Source organism: Phoxinus phoxinus (assembly GCF_949152265.1).
Source record: "Phoxinus phoxinus genome assembly, chromosome: 2".
NCBI lineage: Eukaryota > Metazoa > Chordata > Actinopteri > Cypriniformes > Leuciscidae > Phoxinus > Phoxinus phoxinus.
This window is the reverse complement of record NC_136877.1, coordinates 957,272-979,771: the sequence shown is the minus strand read 5'-3', so window position 1 is coordinate 979,771 and position 22,500 is coordinate 957,272. Positions and strand designations below refer to the sequence as shown.

At 40.0% G+C, this 22,500-nt stretch overlaps 2 protein-coding genes across 4 annotated transcripts in view; one reads left to right on the top strand and one right to left on the bottom strand.

The window, feature by feature from the left end:
- ggh (gamma-glutamyl hydrolase (conjugase, folylpolygammaglutamyl hydrolase)) overlaps nucleotides 1–7,698 on the top strand; it is a 12,988-nt gene extending 5,290 nt beyond the window's left edge. Inside the window, exons 2-7 of the mRNA XM_079637500.1 lie at nucleotides 215–265; nucleotides 832–916; nucleotides 3,425–3,563; nucleotides 3,805–3,911; nucleotides 4,587–4,677; nucleotides 7,340–7,698. Coding sequence (XP_079493626.1) covers nucleotides 215–265; nucleotides 832–916; nucleotides 3,425–3,563; nucleotides 3,805–3,911; nucleotides 4,587–4,677; nucleotides 7,340–7,461 — 595 coding nt within the window. The 3' untranslated portion in view covers nucleotides 7,462–7,698. The remainder of the gene's footprint in view (nucleotides 1–214; nucleotides 266–831; nucleotides 917–3,424; nucleotides 3,564–3,804; nucleotides 3,912–4,586; nucleotides 4,678–7,339) is intronic.
- The window catches only part of unm_hu7910 (un-named hu7910), a 63,019-nt gene continuing 48,084 nt past the window's right edge, over nucleotides 7,566–22,500 (bottom strand). The window contains exons 15-18 of one of the 3 annotated variants that reach the window (XR_013800437.1): nucleotides 21,730–21,821; nucleotides 21,487–21,620; nucleotides 8,378–8,601; nucleotides 7,568–8,301 (exon numbers count right to left, since the gene is read on the bottom strand). Coding sequence is in view for 2 of the 3 variants with exons in the window: in XM_079637403.1 (XP_079493529.1) it covers nucleotides 8,451–8,601; nucleotides 21,487–21,620; nucleotides 21,730–21,821 (377 nt within the window). In the remaining variant the exon portion in view is untranslated. Of the gene's footprint in view, nucleotides 8,602–21,486; nucleotides 21,621–21,729; nucleotides 21,822–22,500 lie in introns of all 3 variants that reach the window. The other 2 variants (XM_079637403.1, XM_079637410.1) reach the window with 2 other exon arrangements.

Genomic DNA, 22,500 nt, shown 5'->3' with positions numbered 1-22,500 from the left:
GTGTTATGATCAGAGAAACTAAGCTATATGCGAGCTTCCAGATTTCATAAAAACATACTTTTTAAACGTCTACTCCAGAAAGTGTGTGATTTGGGACGCAGCCAGTGTTGTTCAGATCGTGTGCTGCTAATCAGAAGATTATTTCATACGCATGTTGTGTGTAAACTGCTCGACACGGAAGCTTTCTAATGTAGTTTATTGTCATGTTCTGTAGGATCAACAGGACTGAAGAAGAGTACACACGGCTGTTCAAATCCATAAACGGGTGAGTAAATCTGGTGTACAGTAAATCTGTGTTAAAGACGTGATTGCAGTGAGGAATCGCTGACTCTCTCCGGAGGCTTAAAGTGCTGGAACTTGAGTTTTTGACATTTAAGTCCTGGAAAACCCTTAAACTTTTTTTTTTTAAACACAAATTCAATATTTTCAGGCAATATTAACACTGATAAACCCCATCATACCTTTTTTTGATACCAAGTACGCCAACATTATAATATAAAATATGATTTATTGGACAATAATAGCCATTAGAAACTTTGTATTTAATATATATTATTAAATACGTTGTAAGTTGTATTTTGGATACCTTATATCTGTAATTTGAGTTTAAAAAATCCTGAAGATATTGTTTTTTAAGTGAGATCTCTGATTGTGGCCCTTGAAAACCAAAAAAGTAGTGCTTGAAAGTCCTGGAATTTCTCTCTCTCTCAATATACATATACAAACATATAGATAAATAATAGGGGAAAAAACATTTCCATATTATACATTATACATCACAATAAAAAAAAGAAAAAAAAAGAATAAATAACGTATATTTCCTCTGTCTAGAGTCCTGTTCCCAGGAGGCAGAGTCAGTTTAAAATCGTCCGGATATTCCAGAGCTGCCGCCATCTTCTACAGACTCGCTCTCGAGGTTTGTGTCAGTTTCGCACTCTGTTTATACAATACACAATGTTTTTTGTACAATTACAAATGTCATTTTTCAGTGCAGTATCTAGGGATTCGTTTTTGTAATCAGGCCTTAAAAAATTATATAAAAACTTTACTTCGATTTATCTGCCAATATATCGGTTATCGGCTTTCAAAATATAAGAATTATCGGTTATTGGCTTTCAAATATAAAGAATTATTGGTTATCGACTTTCAAAATATAATGATCAGTTATCAGCATCAAATATAAAGAATTCTCAGTTATCAGCATCAGATATAAAGAATTATCGGCTATCGGCTTTCAAATATAAGAATTATCGGTTATCGGCTTTCAAAATATAAGAATTATCAATTATCGGCTTTCAAATATAAGAATTATCAGCTATCGGCTTTCAAATATAAGAATTATCGGTTATCGGCTTTCAAAATATAAGAATTATCAATTATCGGCTTTCAAATATAAGAATTATCAGCTATCGGCTTTCAAATATAAAGAATTATCGGTTATCGGCTTTCAAATATAAAGAATTATCGGTTATCGGCTTTCAAATATAAAGAAATATCGGTTATCGGCTTTCAAAATATAAGAATTATCAGTTATCGGCTTTCAAATATAAAGAATTATCGGTTATCGGCTTTCAAAATGTAAGAATTATCAGTTATCGGCTTTCAAATATAAAGAATGATCGGTTATCGGCTTTCAAAATATAAGAATTATCAGTTATCGGCTTTCAAATATAAAGAATTATCGGCTTTCAAAATATAAGAATTATCAGTTATCGGCCATCAAAATATAAAGAATTATCGGTTATCGGCTTTCAAAATATAAGAATTATCAGTTATCGGCTTTCAAAATATAAAGAATTATCAGTTATCGGCTTTCAAATATAAAGAATTATCAGTTATCGGCTTTCAAATATAAAGAATTATCAGTTTTCGCCTTTTAAATATAAGAATTATCAGTTATCGGCTTTCAAATATAAAGAATTATCGGTTATCGGCTTTCAAAATATAAGAATTATCAGTTATCGGCTTTCAAAATATAAAGAATTATCAGTTATCGGCTTTCAAATATAAAGAATTATCAGTTATCGGCTTTCAAATATAAAGAATTATCAGTTTTCGCCTTTTAAATATAAGAATTATCAGTTATCGGCTTTCAAAATACAATAATTATCAGTTATCGGCTTTCAAATATAATAAATATCGGTTATCGGCTTTCAAATATAAAGAATTATCGGTTATCGGCTTTCAAAATATAAGAATTATCAGTTATCGGCTTTCAAATATAAAGAATTATCGGTTATCGGCTTTCAAATATAATAATTATCGGTTATCGGCTTTCAAATATAAAGAATTATCGGTTATCGGCTTTCAAAATATAAGAATTATCGGTCATCGGCTTTCAAATATAAAGATTTATCGGTTATCGGCTTTCAAAATATAAGAATTATCAGTTATCGGCTTTCAAAATATAAAGAATTATCGGTTATCGACTTTCAAATATAAAGAATTATCAGTTATTGGCTTTCAAATATAAAGAATTATCGGCTTTCAAAATATAAGAATTATCAGTTATCGGCTTTCAAAATATAAGAATTATCAGTTATCGGCCATCAAAATATAAAGAATTATCGGTTATCGGCTTTCAAAATATAAGAATTATCAGTTATCGGCCATCAAAATATAAAGAATTATTGGTTATCGGCTTTCAAATATAAAGAATTATCGGTTATCGGCTTTCAAAATATAAGAATTATCAGTTATCGGCTTTCAAATATAAAGAATTATCGGTTATCGGCTTTCAAATATAAAGAATTATCGGCTTTCAAAATATAAGAATTATCAGTTATCGGCCATCAAAATATAAAGAATTATCGGTTATCGGCTTTCAAAATATAAGAATTATCAGTTATCGGCCATCAAAATATAAAGAATTATCGGTTATCGGCTTTCAAATATAAAGAATTATCGGTTATCGGCTTTCAAAATATAAGAATTATCAGTTATCGGCTTTCAAATATAAAGAATTATCGGTTATCGGCTTTCAAAATACAAGAATTATCAGTTATCGGCTTTCAGATATAATAATTATCGGTTATCGGCTTTCAAATATAAAGATTTATCGGTTATCGGCTTTCAAAATACAAGAATTATCAGTTATCGGCTTTCAAAATATAAAGAATTATCGGTTATCGGCTTTCAAATATAAAGAATTATCGGTTATCGGCTTTCAAAATATAAGAATTATCATTTATCGGCTTTCAAATATAAATAATTATCAGTTTTCGCCTTTTAAATATAAGAATTATCAGTTTTCGGCTTTCAAAATACAATAATTATCAGTTATCGGCTTTCAAATATAAAGATTTATCGGTTATCGGCTTTCAAAATATAATTATCAGTTATCAGCATCAAATAGAAAGAATTATCGGTATCGGCCAAAATGTTGATATCGGTGCATCTCTACAGTATCTCTGTGTGTTAACAGGCCAATTCAAACGGGGATTATTTCCCAGTATGGGGAACCTGTTTAGGGTTCGAGATGCTCACACTGCTAACCAGCGGCCAGTTGCTGCTGTCCCGCACTGACACCAAAGGAGTCGCTCTGCCACTGGACTTCACCGACGGTGAGAACAACACCGGATAAAGTTACATAATGGTTCATGTTCATTATCAGTTTACTTCCAGTTTCACAAAAATGGATTAGTAGCTTGTTACTCGATGATGTACAGTGAAGTCGTTGCCATGCTACGGCTAGTGTTAATTACTTAGAAAAGTGATGAATATTTTTGTTTCCAAATAAGTGAGCTTGTTAAGTCTTGATGTTATTATGATGATAAATGTAAGTAGTGGTTTGATGCGGTTTAGATGCCAGAGACGGTCGACTGTTCAGAGGGTTTCCCGAGGAGCTTCTGAAATCTCTGGCAACCGAGCGGCTCACAGAAAACTCCCATCAGTGGAGTCTCACGACTGAGGTAACGTCATTACTGAGACCCTTCGTCTCTGGCTCCCGATTAAAGGTGCAGTGTGTAATATTCAGGAGGATCTGTTGGCGGAAATGCAATATCATATACAGAACTATGTTTTCAGTGGTGTATAAAAACCGTTATGTTTTTATTAACTTAGAATGAGCATTTCTCTCGACACACACCGCGGGTCCGCTTACATCGACATGTTTCTACGGTGGCCCTGAACGGACAAACACGTTTCGTCATTATGTTGTTCTGCGAGTTAAAGTCAGCGAATAAAACACTGACACAATCATGAACAAGCAACAATAATGTTCACAAAAAAAACTTTTTTTTAACTTCTTCTCCATCAAAAATGTTGTTTTCGTAAATGTTTTTGTGTTTTCTAACTTGTTCATTTGTTTTTAGTCTTTCCATTGTGTTTATAAATGTGTTTAGTTTTCGGAATTGTGGTTTGTGTTGCGCTTCTCGGCCGCCGTAGAAATGACTGAAGAACTGACTTTATTTGTTAGTGACAGCGCCCCCTACTGTACAACAGTGATAACATGCTGGAAACTTCAGTCCAAGAGTTAAAACTGCAACTTCCACAGACATTAGTACAGACACATCTCTCGTGATGAACGTTCAGGTCCGACTCTTCTTGCTTCTGCTGGATGAAGTGAAATGAGGTGTTTGTTCCAGAACTTCACGAAGAGCGAGCGGCTGAGGAGCTTCTACAGGGTGTTGAGCACAAACTCGGACGGGCAGAGCGAGTTCGTCTCCACGCTGGAAGGTGAGGAGAACAAGCAGACGTATATTCTTCTGGTCACTGCCAGTCACGAGTTCGGGATCGCCTCCATTTTTAATCTTTTAAAAAGAAGTCTATGGAAGTGTTTTTGAAAGAAAAAAGCTTGTTGAATTGCACTACTATTGCATTAATAACCCTGCTTGCATTTGAATGTGTTGTATTTTTAGGGCTGGCATCAAACATGGTCGTATATTATATTTCAATTCAAAACATTTCACTTCCAAAATGTTCATTCTGTTTAAAAATACATCCGACGGGCAATTTTCAGTCCATTTTATTTCCCTTTACAAATTCAGTGGTTCAAATTCGACAGAAAATTCAACATTTGTCATCCGGGAACGGCAGGAATATCAGTCGATTACGGATGAATAATCTCCAGCTGTTAGTCTCCTCACCAGCAGGGGGCGCTAGCGGCGGTCGATGAAGAGAACTATAGAGCCACGGCTCACCAGGCCATTCAACGACAACTAAACAGTAATATTGTTCAATATGATGACATTTTAAAGTTCAGTGTCACATGATCCTCCAGAAATCAGGATAATATGATGATCTGATGATCGAGACACATTTATGATTATTATCAGTGTTGAACGCAGTTATTAACAGTTTATTTCAGGATTCTCTGATGAATAAAGTTCTAAAGAACAGTGTTTATCAGAAATATAATCTTCTGTAACATTAAACACACCGTTCAGAAGTTTGGGGTCAGTAAGAAAAACATTTTTTTTAAAGGAATGAAAGAAATTAATACTTTTATATGATTTAAGAACGCATTAAATTGATCAAAAGTGACAGTAAAGACATTTATAATGTTACAGAAGATTATATTTCAGATTAATGCTGTTCTTTAGAACTTTCTATTCATCAGAGAATCCTGAAATAAACTGTTAATAACCGTTTCCAACATTAATAATAATCATAACTGTGTCTTGATCATCAGATCATCATATTATCCTGATTTCTGGAGTAATGATGATAAATTCAGCTTTGATCACAAGAATAAATTACACTTTACTGTATATTCACATAGAGAACTGATGATTTACATTATAATAATATTTCACAATATTACTGTTTTTTTTTTATTATTATTATTAAATAAATGCAGGCTTGGTGAGCAGAAGAGACTTCTTTAAAAAAGCATTAAACATCTTCCCGATCCCGAACGTTTGGTAGTGTCCACTATATCTGGTGTGTGTGTGTGTGTGTGTGTGTGTGTGTGTGTGTGTGCGTGTGTGTGTGTGTGTGCGTGTGTGTGTGTGCGTGTGTGTGTGTGTGTGTGTGTGTGTGTGCAGCGTATGATTTCCCCATCTACGCTTCTACTCCGCACTCTTCTTCGTCAGCGAGGGTATGATGACCACATGACTCGGGTATTAGAATATAGTGGAATAACCACAGCTGGCGAACAGGGTACAAGAATAACTCGTAGATATCGCCGTTCTTCACCAGCTGACTGAATACAGCAATAATTGCAAACATTTTTTTTTTGTATACGTTTTAATGTAATGTATAAATATGCAAATGAGGCGTTATCTAATTAAATATGCACCAATTTGTATACTTCTAGAAGAAAAATCCAAACAAAGTCAAGTTCAAAATGTTTGTTTCTTTTTATGTTCAGGAGAAGCTGGAAAAATGAGAATATGGTGCAAAAGTTCATTTATTTCAGTAATTAAACTTAAAAGCTGAAACTAATATATTATATAGACTCATTACATGCAGAGTGAGATATTTCCAGCCTTTATTTGTTATAATTTTGATGATTATGGCTTACAGATTATGAAAACCCCAAAGTCAAAATTAGAATATTGTGAAAAGGTTTCCATAATCTGTACGCCATAATCATAACAATAAATGAACTTTTGCACCATATTCACATTTTCCAGTTCCTCCTATATATATATATATATTTAGGGCTGTCAAAAGATTAATCGTGATTAATCGCATCCAAAATAAAAGTTTGTTTACATAATATATGTGTGTGTACTGTGTATAATTATTATGTATAAATACACACACATTCATGTATATATTTAAGGAATAATTGCATTTATATACTGTATATACATTTATATAATTTATATTATATATAAATATTTGATATATAAATAACCAATTTTTCTTAAATATATACATGATTGTGTGTGTTTTTATATATATATAAATAATTATACACAGTACACACACGTATATTATGCAAACACAAACTTTTATTTTGGATGCGATTAATCACGATTAATCTTTTGACAGCCCTAAATATATATATATTAGTCAAAGTTTTTACAGAGATTTTGGATTTCTCTTTTTATCATAAATCAGAAAATAGTCAACAGACAAAAATAAATAAAATTTTAGGAATAAAATGTTGTATAAAATCAGGAAAATGACATATGAACAAACCCTGTGTAAAATCCCTCAGAATATAAATGAGAATAAAACTGAAGTGTGTGTGTGTGTGTGTGTGTGGCACAGATGCAGTTAAACGTGTATTTTGGGTGTTTTCTGTCCACTAATCTGAAAAAAACACTTCATGAAAAGTCAAACGATCTCAAACTTGACAGATGCCAGTCGTGTCTCGTGTGATGCGATGAATGAACACATTATGAATAACAGGATTATTATGATTAATAAGTTTCCTCTGTCGCAGCGAGGAAGAGTTGGCACAGTTTCCCGAGTGTGGAGGAAGAGGAGAAGGCCTTGATCTATCGCCACACGCCGGAGTTCACCGGGACGCTCACCCCCTTCCAGCAGATCTACTTCTTCGATTAGGGAAATCTGTATTAATGGCATTATTATTATTATTATTAATAATTTACAAACTGGAGCTGCACATTCTCCCACTGTGATGTGAAGATGATCAATCAAACTCAATTATAACGGAGATCATGTTTTAATAATTCACAACACAAACATTTGCCATGTAAACAAACATGTACATATACAAAAAAAAGAATCATGTATAATCTGTAGTGTTAATAAAACATGTGCGCTGATGAAAACATTTCCAGAAAAAATACAAAATAAATCATTATGCAAAATACAATGTCATATTCACTTCTTTTGACTCATTCTTGACCTCAATAGTTTCTACGGCTGGAAAAAGGCACGAAGTGATGATGTTTTATCTCTTAATGATCATTTATGTATTCATAAGCACACGCATACACAAACTTTAACCCACAACATACAGTGCAATGCTCAATCATATCTATAACTTTATAAAAAAGTGACTTAAGTCTCAGTTTCTCTGTTAGAAACAGCAAATGCAGCTTTCTCATATTCTGATCTCTTATTCTCCCGTAACCGTGTGTAGATTAACCCTTCAATCGAACATAATCTTTCATAAACACATCCTTCTGAAACATGATTGCAAATCATATTTGCTTTACATAATTAAGATCTTGAATATTATTAGATGATTATGTTCTCATGTTACGCACAACTCAAAACAATATGATTCATAGAACTTATACATTCATACTGCCTTGGAAATTTGTGGTATATGAAAACGAGCGCTCTGATTGGCTGTTGACCTGGTCTTCGAGCTCTGTGATTGGCTGTTATCCTCTATATGGGTGAGAGAGTCTGACTCTGTGATTGGCTGTTGACCTGCTTTTCGAGCTCTGTGATTGGCTGATATCCTCTATATGGGTGAGAGAGTCTGGCTCTGTGATTGGCTGTTGACCTACTCTTCGAGCTCTGTGATTGGCTGTTGCCTGTTGACCTACTCTTCGAGCTCTGTGATTGGCTGTTATCCTCTATATGGGTGAGAGAGTCTGCCTCTGTGATTGGCTGAGCTCGGGGTGCCAGACGTCCACGATGAAGATGAGTCTGAATCTTTCTGCCTCCTGCCAGACTTCATGCTCGAACGAGTCGTCAAATATTAATACTTTTCCTTCTTCCCACTCCCTGAAACACGATCAACAGTCACTGAATACATCGAGTCATGCCACACATTAATTCCTAAAAATATATATTAACTTGACTAGTGTGTCAAGTGTGTAACGCTGACCTGGTCTGGTCTGTACAGTGTTAATGAGTGTGTAACGCTGACCTGGTCTGGTTTGTACAGTGTTAATGAGTGTGTAACGCTGACCTGGTCTGGTGTGTACAGTGTTAATGAGTGTGTAACGCTGACCTGGTCTGGTTTGTACGTTAATGAGTGTGTAAAGCTGACCTGGTCTGGTTTGTACAGTGTTAATGAGTGTGTAAAGCTGACCTGGTCTGGTCTGTACAGTGTTAATGAGTGTGTAAAGCTGACCTGGTCTGGTCTGTACAGTGTTAATGAGTGTGTAAAGCTGACCTGGTCTGGTCTGTACAGTGTTAATGAGTGTGTAAAGCTGACCTGGTCTGGTCTGTACAGTGTTAATGAGTGTGTAAAGCTGACCTGGTCTGGTTTGTACAGTGTTAATGAGTGTGTAAAGCTGATCTGGTCTGGTTTGTACAGTGTTAATGAGTGTGTAAAGCTGACCTGGTCTGGTTTGTACAGTGTTAATGAGTGTGTAAAGCTGACCTGGTCTGGTTTGTACAGTGTTAATGAGTGTGTAAAGCTGACCTGGTCTGGTCTTTACAGTGTTAATGAGTGTGTAAAGCTGACCTGGTCTGGTTTGTACAGTGTTAATGAGTGTGTAAAGCTGACCTGGTCTGGTCTGTACAGTGTTAATGAGTGTGTAACGCTGACCTGGTCTGGTTTGTACAGTGTTAATGAGTGTGTAAAGCTGACCTGGTCTGGTTTGTACAGTGTTAATGAGTGTGTAAAGCTGATCTGGTCTGGTTTGTACAGTGTTAATGAGTGTGTAAAGCTGACCTGGTCTGGTTTGTACAGTGTTAATGAGTGTGTAAAGCTGACCTGGTCTGGTTTGTACAGTGTTAATGAGTGTGTAACGCTGACCTGGTCTGGTTTGTACAGTGTTAATGAGTGTGTAAAGCTGACCTGGTCTGGTCTGTACAGTGTTAATGAGTGTGTAACGCTGACCTGGTCTGGTCTGTACAGTGTTAATGAGTGTGTAAAGCTGACCTGGTCTGGTCTGTACAGTGTTAATGAGTGTGTAAAGCTGACCTGGTCTGGTTTGTACAGTGTTAATGAGTGTGTAAAGCTGACCTGGTCTGGTTTGTACAGTGTTAATGAGTGTGTAAAGCTGACCTGGTCTGGTTTGTAGTGTTAATGAGTGTGTAAAGCTGACGTGGTCTGGTTTGTAGTGTTAATGAGTGTGTAAAGCTGACCTGGTCTGGTCTGTACAGTGTTAATGAGTGTGTAACGCTGACCTGGTCTGGTTTGTACAGTGTTAATGAGTGTGTAAAGCTGACCTGGTCTGGTCTGTACAGTGTTAATGAGTGTGTAAAGCTGACCTGGTCTGGTCTGTACAGTGTTAATGAGTGTGTAACGCTGACCTGGTCTGGTTTGTACAGTGTTAATGAGTGTGTAAAGCTGACCTGGTCTGGTTTGTACAGTGTTAATGAGTGTGTAAAGCTGACCTGGTCTGGTTTGTAGTGTTAATGAGTGTGTAAAGCTGACGTGGTCTGGTTTGTAGTGTTAATGAGTGTGTAAAGCTGACCTGGTCTGGTCTGTACAGTGTTAATGAGTGTGTAAAGCTGACCTGGTCTGGTTTGTACAGTGTTAATGAGTGTGTAAAGCTGACCTGGTCTGGTCTGTACAGTGTTAATGAGTGTGTAACGCTGACCTGGTCTGGTCTGTACAGTGTTAATGAGTGTGTAAAGCTGACCTGGTCTGGTTTGTACAGTGTTAATGAGTGTGTAACGCTGACCTGGTCTGGTTTGTACAGTGTTAATGAGTGTGTAAAGCTGACCTGGTCTGGTTTGTACAGTGTTAATGAGTGTGTAAAGCTGACCTGGTCTGGTTTGTACAGTGTTAATGAGTGTGTAAAGCTGACCTGGTCTGGTCTGTACAGTGTTAATGAGTGTGTAAAGCTGACCTGGTCTGGTCTGTACAGTGTTAATGAGTGTGTAAAGCTGACCTGGTCTGGTTTGTACAGTGTTAATGAGTGTGTAAAGCTGACCTGGTCTGGTCTGTACAGTGTTAATGAGTGTGTAACGTTGACCTGGTCTGGTTTGTACAGTGTTAATGAGTGTGTAAAGCTGACCTGGTCTGGTTTGTACAGTGTTAATGAGTGTGTAAAGCTGACCTGGTCTGGTTTGTACAGTGTTAATGAGTGTGTAAAGCTGACCTGGTCTGGTTTGTACAGTGTTAATGAGTGTGTAAAGCTGACCTGGTCTGGTTTGTACAGTGTTAATGAGTGTGTAACGCTGACCTGGTCTGGTCTGTACAGTGTTAATGAGTGTGTAAAGCTGACCTGGTCTGGTTTGTACAGTGTTAATGAGTGTGTAACGCTGACCTGGTCTGGTTTGTACAGTGTTAATGAGTGTGTAAAGCTGACCTGGTCTGGTTTGTACAGTGTTAATGAGTGTGTAAAGCTGACTTGGTCTGGTTTGTAGTGTTAATGAGTGTGTAAAGCTGACCTGGTCTGGTTTGTAGTGTTAATGAGTGTGTAAAGCTGACCTGGTCTGGTCTGTACAGTGTTAATGAGTGTGTAAAGCTGACCTGGTCTGGTTTGTACAGTGTTAATGAGTGTGTAAAGCTGACCTGGTCTGCTCTGTACAGTGTTAATGAGTGTGTAAAGCTGACCTGGTCTGGTCTGTACAGTGTTAATGAGTGTGTAAAGCTGACCTGGTCTGTTCTGTACAGTGTTAATGAGTGTGTAAAGCTGACCTGGTCTGGTTTGTACAGTGTTAATGAGTGTGTAAAGCTGACCTGGTCTGGTTTGTACAGTGTTAATGAGTGTGTAACGCTGACCTGGTCTGGTTTGTACAGTGTTAATGAGTGTGTAACGCTGACCTGGTCTGGTTTGTACAGTGTTAATGAGTGTGTAAAGCTGACCTGGTCTGGTTTGTACAGTGTTAATGAGTGTGTAAAGCTGACCTGGTCTAGTTTGTACAGTGTTAATGAGTGTGTAAAGCTGACCTGGTCTGGTCTGTACAGTGTTAATGAGTGTGTAAAGCTGACCTGGTCTGGTCTGTACAGTGTTAATGAGTGTGTAAAGCTGACCTGGTCTGGTCTGTACAGTGTTAATGAGTGTGTAAAGCTGACCTGGTCTGGTTTGTACAGTGTTAATGAGTGTGTAACGCTGACCTGGTCTGGTTTGTACAGTGTTAATGAGTGTGTAAAGCTGACCTGGTCTGGTTTGTACAGTGTTAATGAGTGTGTAACGCTGACCTGGTCTGGTCTGTACAGTGTTACTGAGTGTGTAAAGCTGACCTGGTCTGGTCTGTACAGTGTTAATGAGTGTGTAACGCTGACCTGGTCTGGTTTGTACAGTGTTAATGAGTGTGTAAAGCTGACCTGATCTGGTTTGTACAGTGTTAAAGAGTGTGTAAAGCTGACCTGGTCTGGTCTGTACAGTGTTAATGAGTGTGTAAAGCTGACCTGGTCTGGTCTGTACAGTGTTAATGAGTGTGTAACACTGACCTGGTCTGGTTTGTACAGTGTTAATGAGTGTGTAAAGCTGACCTGGTCTGGTTTGTACAGTGTTAATGAGTGTGTAAAGCTGACCTGGTCTGGTTTGTACAGTGTTAATGAGTGTGTAAAGCTGACCTGGTCTGGTTTGTACAGTGTTAATGAGTGTGTAAAGCTGACCTGGTCTGGTTTGTACAGTGTTAATGAGTGTGTAAAGCTTACCTGGTCTGGTCTTTACAGTGTTAATGAGTGTGTAAAGCTGACCTGGTCTGGTTTGTACAGTGTTAATGAGTGTGTAAAGCGTACCTGGTCTGGTTTGTACAGTGTTAATGAGTGTGTAACGCTGACCTGGTCTGGTTTGTACAGTGTTAATGAGTGTGTAAAGCTGACCTGGTCTGGTTTGTACAGTGTTAATGAGTGTGTAAAGCTGACCTGGTCTGGTTTGTACAGTGTTAATGAGTGTGTAACGCTGACCTGGTCTGGTTTGTACAGTGTTAATGAGTGTGTAAAGCTGACCTGGTCTGGTTTGTACAGTGTTAATGAGTGTGTAACGCTGACCTGGTCTGGTTTGTACTAGAGGATGGATACCCGACCCGAGCCCGACGGGACCCGCCGGTACCCGACGGGCCGGGCCGGGTTCGGACAGATATTTAGAAATGATGTTCGGGTTCGGGTCGGGCTCGGTCACATCAGCGCGATAAGGCATTGAACATTTTAAATTTAAAACAGCTTATGTAGGTAGCCGATGTGCCTGATGCTTTCACTTGATGCAAACGTTCGTTTTTGTGATTAAAATACATGTAAAATATTACCATCCGTCTTCCTGTGTGCGGACATTTGTTTATGTAGCCGTGACAACGAAACGCGTGCATAATGTGCGCGCGCCAGGTGTTAAGAGCGCTTGTTGCTCCGCGCGCTGATGCGCTTGTCCTGTTGACATTTCCGATTGCCTTCATACAGTTGCTTAATAAAAGCGGGCTTTCCACACAAACAAACGTACAATTGTCATTAGTATGAGAAAAAAATGGGATTTTAACTGTCGGGCTCGGGTCGGGCTCGAACATAAATATCTTGATGCCTGTCGGGCTCGGGTCGGGTTCGGTTACTGCTCTGTCGGACGCGGGCAGGGCTCGGACTGAAAAAGTCGGCCCGATCCGCACTCTAGTTTGTACAGTGTTAATGAGTGTGTAAAGCTGACCTGGTCTGGTTTGTACAGTGTTAATGAGTGTGTAACGCTGACCTGGTCTGGTTTGTACAGTGTTAATGAGTGTGTAACGCTGACCTGGTCTGGTTTGTACAGTGTTAATGAGTGTGTAAAGCTGACCTGGTCTGGTTTGTACAGTGTTAATGAGTGTGTAAAGCTGACCTGGTCTGGTCTGTACAGTGTTAATGAGTGTGTAACGCTGACCTGGTCTGGTTTGTACAGTGTTAATGAGTGTGTAACGCTGACCTGGTCTGGTTTGTACAGTGTTAATGAGTGTGTAACGCTGACCTGGTCTGGTTTGTACAGTGTTAATGAGTGTGTAACGCTGACCTGGTCTGGTTTGTACAGTGTTAATGAGTGTGTAACGCTGACCTGGTCTGGTTTGTACAGTGTTAATGAGTGTGTAAAGCTGACCTGGTCTGGTCTGTACAGTGTTAATGAGTGTGTAAAGCTGACCTGGTCTGGTCTGTACAGTGTTAATGAGTGTGTAAAGCTGACCTGGTCTGGTTTGTACAGTGTTAATGAGTGTGTAACGCTGACCTGGTCTGGTCTGTACAGTGTTAATGAGTGTGTAACGCTGACCTGGTCTGGTTTGTACAGTGTTAATGAGTGTGTAACGCTGACCTGATCTGGTTTGTACAGTGTTAATGAGTGTGTAAAGCTGACCTGGTCTGGTCTGTACAGTGTTAATGAGTGTGTAAAGCTGACCTGGTCTGGTTTGTACAGTGTTAATGAGTGTGTAACGCTGACCTGGTCTGGTTTGTACAGTGTTAATGAGTGTGTAACGCTGACCTGGTCTGGTTTGTACAGTCTTAATGAGTGTGTAAAGCTGACCTGGTCTGGTTTGTACAGTGTTAATGAGTGTGTAACGCTGACCTGGTCTGGTTTGTACAGTGTTAATGAGTGTGTAAAGCTGACCTGGTCTGGTTTGTACAGTGTTAATGAGTGTGTAACGCTGACCTGGTCTGGTCTGTACAGTGTTAATGAGTGTGTAAAGCTGACCTGGTCTGGTTTGTACAGTGTTAATGAGTGTGTAACACTGACCTGGTCTGGTTTGTACAGTGTTAATGAGTGTGTAAAGCTGACCTGGTCTGGTTTGTACAGTGTTAATGAGTGTGTAAAGCTGACCTGGTCTGGTCTGTACAGTGTTAATGAGTGTGTAAAGCTGACCTGGTCTGGTCTGTACAGTGTTAATGAGTGTGTAAAGCTGACCTGGTCTGGTCTGTACAGTGTTAATGAGTGTGTAAAGCTGACCTGGTCTGGTCTGTACAGTGTTAATGAGTGTGTAACGCTGACCTGGTCTGGTTTGTACAGTGTTAATGAGTGTGTAACGCTGACCTGGTCTGGTTTGTACAGTGTTAATGAGTGTGTAAAGCTGACCTGGTCTGGTCTGTACAGTGTTAATGAGTGTGTAAAGCTGACCTGGTCTGGTTTGTACAGTGTTAATGAGTGTGTAACGCTGACCTGGTCTGGTTTGTACAGTGTTAATGAGTGTGTAAAGCTGACCTGGTCTGGTTTGTACAGTGTTAATGAGTGTGTAACGCTGACCTGGTCTGGTTTGTACAGTGTTAATGAGTGTGTAACACTGACCTGGTCTGGTTTGTACAGTGTTAATGAGTGTGTAAAGCTGACCTGGTCTGGTCTGTACAGTGTTAATGAGTGTGTAACGCTGACCTGATCTGGTTTGTACAGTGTTAATGAGTGTGTAACGCTGACCTGGTCTGGTTTGTACAGTGTTAATGAGTGTGTAAAGCTGACCTGGTCTGGTCTGTACAGTGTTAATGAGTGTGTAAAGCTGACCTGGTCTGGTTTGTACAGTGTTAATGAGTATATAACGCTGACCTGGTCTGGTCTTTACAGTGTTAATGAGTGTGTAAAGCTGACCTGGTCTGGTTTGTACAGTGTTAATGAGTGTGTAAAGCTGACCTGGTCTGGTTTGTACAGTGTTAATGAGTGTGTAAAGCTGACCTGGTCTGGTTTGTACAGTGTTAATGAGTGTGTAAAGCTGACCTGGTCTGGTTTGTACAGTGTTAATGAGTGTGTAAAGCTGACCTGGTCTGGTCTGTACAGTGTTAATGAGTGTGTAACGCTGACCTGGTCTTGTTTGTACAGTGTTAATGAGTGTGTAAAGCTGACCTGGTCTGGTTTGTACAGTGTTAATGAGTGTGTAAAGCTGACCTGGTCTGGTTTGTACAGTGTTAATGAGTGTGTAACGCTGACCTGGTCTGGTCTGTACAGTGTTAATGAGTGTGTAAAGCTGACCTGGTCTGGTCTGTACAGTGTTAATGAGTGTGTAAAGCTGACCTGGTCTGGTCTGTACAGTGTTAATGAGTGTGTAAAGCTGACCTGGTCTGGTCTGTACAGTGTTAATGAGTGTGTAAAGCTGACCTGGTCTGGTTTGTACAGTGTTAATGAGTGTGTAAAGCTGACCTGGTCTGGTTTGTACAGTGTTAATGAGTGTGTAAAGCTGACCTGGTCTGGTCTGTACAGTGTTAATGAGTGTGTAAAGCTGACCTGGTCTGGTCTGTACAGTGTTAATGAGTGTGTAACGCTGACCTGGTCTGGTTTGTACAGTGTTAATGAGTGTGTAACGCTGACCTGGTCTGGTTTGTACAGTGTTAATGAGTGTGTAACGCTGACCTGGTCTGGTTTGTACAGTGTTAATGAGTGTGTAACGCTGACCTGGTCTGGTTTGTACAGTGTTAATGAGTGTGTAACGCTGACCTGGTCTGGTTTGTACAGTGTTAATGAGTGTGTAACGCTGACCTGGTCTGGTTTGTACAGTGTTAATGAGTGTGTAAAGCTGACCTGGTCTGGTCTGTACAGTGTTAATGAGTGTGTAAAGCTGACCTGGTCTGGTCTGTACAGTGTTAATGAGTGTGTAAAGCTGACCTGGTCTGGTTTGTACAGTGTTAATGAGTGTGTAAAGCTGACCTGGTCTGGTCTGTACAGTGTTAATGAGTGTGTAAAGCTGACCTGGTCTGGTCTGTACAGTGTTAATGAGTGTGTAAAGCTGACCTGATCTGGTTTGTACAGTGTTAATGAGTGTGTAAAGCTGACCTGGTCTGGTCTGTACAGTGTTAATGAGTGTGTAAAGCTGACCTGGTCTGGTTTGTACAGTGTTAATGAGTGTGTAACGCTGACCTGGTCTGGTTTGTACAGTCTTAATGAGTGTGTAACGCTGACCTGGTCTGGTTTGTACAGTCTTAATGAGTGTGTAAAGCTGACCTGGTCTGGTTTGTACAGTGTTAATGAGTGTGTAACGCTGACCTGGTCTGGTTTGTACAGTGTTAATGAGTGTGTAAAGCTGACCTGGTCTGGTTTGTACAGTGTTAATGAGTGTGTAACGCTGACCTGGTCTGGTCTGTACAGTGTTAATGAGTGTGTAAAGCTGACCTGGTCTGGTTTGTACAGTGTTAATGAGTGTGTAACACTGACCTGGTCTGGTTTGTACAGTGTTAATGAGTGTGTAAAGCTGACCTGGTCTGGTTTGTACAGTGTTAATGAGTGTGTAAAGCTGACCTGGTCTGGTCTGTACAGTGTTAATGAGTGTGTAAAGCTGACCTGGTCTGGTCTGTACAGTGTTAATGAGTGTGTAAAGCTGACCTGGTCTGGTCTGTACAGTGTTAATGAGTGTGTAAAGCTGACCTGGTCTGGTCTGTACAGTGTTAATGAGTGTGTAACGCTGACCTGGTCTGGTTTGTACAGTGTTAATGAGTGTGTAACGCTGACCTGGTCTGGTTTGTACAGTGTTAATGAGTGTGTAAAGCTGACCTGGTCTGGTCTGTACAGTGTTAATGAGTGTGTAAAGCTGACCTGGTCTGGTTTGTACAGTGTTAATGAGTGTGTAACGCTGACCTGGTCTGGTTTGTACAGTGTTAATGAGTGTGTAAAGCTGACCTGGTCTGGTTTGTACAGTGTTAATGAGTGTGTAACGCTGACCTGGTCTGGTTTGTACAGTGTTAATGAGTGTGTAACGCTGACCTGGTCTGGTTTGTACAGTGTTAATGAGTGTGTAAAGCTGACCTGGTCTGGTCTGTACAGTGTTAATGAGTGTGTAACGCTGACCTGATCTGGTTTGTACAGTGTTAATGAGTGTGTAACGCTGACCTGGTCTGGTTTGTACAGTGTTAATGAGTGTGTAAAGCTGACCTGGTCTGGTCTGTACAGTGTTAATGAGTGTGTAAAGCTGACCTGGTCTGGTTTGTACAGTGTTAATGAGTATATAACGCTGACCTGGTCTGGTCTTTACAGTGTTAATGAGTGTGTAAAGCTGACCTGGTCTGGTTTGTACAGTGTTAATGAGTGTGTAAAGCTGACCTGGTCTGGTTTGTACAGTGTTGATGAGTGTGTAAAGCTGACCTGGTCTGGTTTGTACAGTGTTAATGAGTGTGTAAAGCTGACCTGGTCTGGTTTGTACAGTGTTAATGAGTGTGTAACGCTGACCTGGTCTGGTCTGTACAGTGTTAATGAGTGTGTAAAGCTGACCTGGTCTGGTCTGTACAGTGTTAATGAGTGTGTAAAGCTGACCTGGTCTGGTCTGTACAGTGTTAATGAGTGTGTAAAGCTGACCTGGTCTGGTCTGTACAGTGTTAATGAGTGTGTAAAGCTGACCTGGTCTGGTTTGTACAGTGTTAATGAGTGTGTAAAGCTGACCTGGTCTGGTTTGTACAGTGTTAATGAGTGTGTAAAGCTGACCTGGTCTGGTCTGTACAGTGTTAATGAGTGTGTAAAGCTGACCTGGTCTGGTTTGTACAGTGTTAATGAGTGTGTAAAGCTGACCTGGTCTGGTCTGTACAGTGTTAATGAGTGTGTAAAGCTGACCTGGTCTGGTTTGTACAGTGTTAATGAGTGTGTAAAGCTGACCTGGTCTGGTTTGTACAGTGTTAATGAGTGTGTAAAGCTGACCTGGTCTGGTTTGTACAGTGTTAATGAGTGTGTAAAGCTGACCTGGTCTGGTCTGTACAGTGTTAATGAGTGTGTAAAGCTGACCTGGTCTGGTCTGTACAGTGTTAATGAGTGTGTAAAGCTGACCTGGTCTGGTTTGTACAGTGTTAATGAGTGTGTAAAGCTGACCTGGTCTGGTTTGTACAGTGTTAATGAGTGTGTAAAGCTGACCTGGTCTGGTCTGTACAGTGTTAATGAGTGTGTAAAGCTGACCTGGTCTGGTTTGTACAGTGTTAATGAGTGTGTAAAGCTGACCTGGTCTGGTTTGTACAGTGTTAATGAGTGTGTAAAGCTGACCTGGTCTGGTCTGTACAGTGTTAATGAGTGTGTAAAGCTGACCTGGTCTGGTTTGTACAGTGTTAATGAGTGTGTAAAGCTGACCTGGTCTGGTCTGTACAGTGTTAATGAGTGTGTAAAGCTGACCTGGTCTGGTTTGTACAGTGTTAATGAGTGTGTAAAGCTGACCTGGTCTGGTTTGTACAGTGTTAATGAGTGTGTAAAGCTGACCTGGTCTGGTTTGTACAGTGTTAATGAGTGTGTAAAGCTGACCTGGTCTGGTCTGTACAGTGTTAATGAGTGTGTAAAGCTGACCTGGTCTGGTCTGTACAGTAGGGTGCATCAAATTAGAATGGGAAATTTTAATTTCAAAATATAAATTTGGCTGGCATTGCATTTTGTTCCAATTAACATAAAAATGACTTTTGCAAAGTTTTGAGGAATTCCATTGAGATTTAGGGGTGCCACCTAACACATGAAGTTTGGCGAAATTTTGAAAAATTTGCAATTTTTGGTCTAATTGCCAAAAGGTTGACCTGAAAATGTTAAGTACAGTGAACTTTTTATACAGTAACATGTTCTATAGGGTTATCAAAGTAAAAGTTGTTTGTTTGCCCTTTGGGTAACTTGGGCATTCTCAGAATTCAACTTTCAAGATTCTCCATTCATTTGTCCTATAGACAAAATGAATGGAGGTCAATCGGACATGTTCTCGTGGCCTTACCCTGAATTTTGTGCAGCAGTGATAGATGTCGGACACAGATATAAAATTTAATTGACTTTATTGTTAAACACAAGAGGCGATACTGGCACACTTAAAAGAACAAACCCTCTCTAGTGGCTAACTCACTGGCTACTAACAGGGCCTAATGGTAAGAGCTGACACTAACTAAACTTCAAACTTAATTGCTCAGTCTGTGCCAGTCTGCTCCACTGAGCAACAGCAACAGGGAGAAAGAGAGAGGAAATGGAACTTGAACTCTGAACCTAGCCAGTGCCTCTCCCCACAGATATGTCTCCCCACCCGCCACCCAAGAGTAACCGTCCTATTCAGGGATTAGCTTGCGTTTGCAGCGGCGAAGGTTTGGCTGTTGGTTGCGGTCATGTTCAACTGCCTGCAGCACTGCAGGTGTTGCTCCTTCCTTGCCACTGCGACGAAGTTGGATGTGAGCTTGACGCCACGCTCGGCACAGTCATTGATCATGTTCATTGCACATACATTGAACTAACTTTTTTTGAACGCAACATTGGTTGCCCATTCCTTCACATCGAGAGACAAATTCTGGATCAATGTGCAGCTGGTGCATCCCAAACCAGCAATCCTTAGCCAAGCTGGTACTAAAGCGCTGCTCAGGGATGTGCATGGGGAGATCAGCCGGCTTGTGCTCGAAGATTGCTCTGGCAAGTGCACTCTTGTAATCATTGGGCACCTTGCTGCTGAAGAGAGCCAGGGATAGCATCTCACCTGTCAGGTACCAGCGATGTAGGTCCTTTAGGGTGTCGTGGTGGGGTGTGGTGTCTAAGACCAAACATCTAGCTACTGGAGTGCCTCAGGGCTCAGTGCTTGGACCACTTCTCTTCTCAATCTACATGTCATCACTAGAAACATGGCTTTTCCTATCACTGCTACGCTGATGACACACAACTCTACATGTCATTCCAGCCTGATGATCCAACGGTGGCCGCTCGCATCTCAGCCTGCCTGACATTTCTGGCTGGATGAAGGACCACACTTGTAGTCCCGGCTAACCCAGCACTTCATCACAACTTTACCATTCAACTAGGCTCGACATCCATAACTCCATCAAGATCAGCCAGGAACCTTGGAGTTGTAATTGATGATCAATTGAACTTCACGGACCACATTGCTAGCACTGCCCGGTCATGCAGATTTGTCTTGTACAACATCAGGAGGATCAGGCCCTTCCTATAAGAGCATGCTACACAACTCCTTGTCCAGGCGCTTGTTCTATCCAGACTGGACTATTGTAATGCTCTCCTGGCCGGTCTTCCAACTCGTACTGTCAAACCTCTGCAACTGGTGCAGAATGTTGCAGCTAGAGTGGTCTTTAACGAACCAAAGAGAGCACACGTCACTCTTCTCCTCACTAAATTGCACTGGTTGCCAGTTGCCGCTCGCATCAAATTCAAGTCACTGACGTTTGCCTACAGAACAACCACTGGCACTGCTCCCTTGTACCTAAACGTATTACTTCAGACTTATGTGCCATCCAGAAACTTGCGCTCTGGAAGCGAACGCCATCTTGTGGTGCCATCTCAAAGAGGCACTAAATCTCTTTCTCTGACCTTTACCATGACGGTTAAGAGAGCTGCTGAGTCCGTAGCCATTTTCAAGAAACGGCTGAAGACGCATCTTTTTCGGCAGCACTTTCTCCAGTAATACTAACTCTTTATCTTCTATTATATCAAAACAAAAAACAAAACAAAAAACAGATATGATAGTAATATGTAATAATACATACCCAATACAGAAAGATCACATCAAACAGAAAGATCACCTCAGTTTTCTTGAGCTGTAGTATTGTTAACCTCAGATCTCCATGGCGACCATTGAGCACTGTTAACCACTTTATCCAATAAAAACAGATTTGCGGTGGCACCCCTAAATCATCATGTACTGGAAAAATATTTTGCATGTGTTGTTTCTACATATATTGGAACACTTTTAGCACCCAGCCATATCAAAAATCAAGAATTGTGTTTTTTGATGCACCCTACTGTACAGTGTTAATGAGTGTGTAAAGCTGACCTGGTCTGGTTTGTACAGTGTTAATGAGTGTGTAACGCTGACCTGGTCTGGTTTGTACAGTGTTAATGAGTGTGTAAAGCTGACCTGGTCTGGTCTGTACAGTGTTAATGAGTGTGTAAAGCTGACCTGGTCTGGTTTGTACAGCGGATCCTGCAGCCTGAAGGAGGAATGATGAGGCCGAGATGCATTCGCAGACGGCAGTTCGTGGGTCCAGTGTGTGGCCACACGTGAGTTCCAGGTCGCATCACTGAAAACTTGATCTAAAAGAGGAAGAGAACGTTTCCTGGATGTATATTAGTAGGCAACAGTTTGTCTTTGTGAGAAACGAGCACTGTAATAAAGACGAGTAATTGGTTTCTGGGGATTTACCTGGCCTCTCTTGCAGCCAGTGGCTTCTGGGAAACGTTCCAGCAAAGCACAGGTTTTAGGAACACTGCGACATGACGAAGCAGTCTTTCGACCTGAGAAAGAGTAAACGTTGTACATATTATGTGGTTTAAACGGTTAAATACACACACTTATGTCAAAATGTCCATCTTAGTGAGTATCCTCGTAAACACAGTGGTTTATGTGATATGTGAATGTAAACCGGAGAGAAAGAGAGCACACGTGTATCAGAATATCAGATCAGTGCGGTCGCTCTTAACGTGACAGTAGCCTAATAACCCTGCCGTCATCACTGATGATCAAACCACAGAAGACAGAGAATCACTCGCTGCTCTCGACCGAATAACTTCAGTAGCTTTAATAAGAATAACGTATTTTAATGTACATGGTGAAGACTTTTTTGTCCTATTCCTTGTAATTAGTTTTTTTTGTTCTTATTTTATCACTGACTTTTCATGTAAGCTTGAGAGGTTTGTTTTGTACCATACTCATGTTATTAGTCTTTTTGTGATATTGAAATCGGTGGCGAGAATTAGGAAATTTATCAAAATTTGTCCAATTTCTGTATCAAATATTTTGATATGATAAAACCTAATTTAAAGCAAAAATAACAATATTGTTAGATATATCGTACTCATATTGTGTCATATCGCCACCCCTAGGATGGATTTAAATGCAGTGTAATTATTTCTGGAATTTGTTGGTAAATGTTGGTGCATATTATATAGTAATAATGTATGAGTTTATATATAT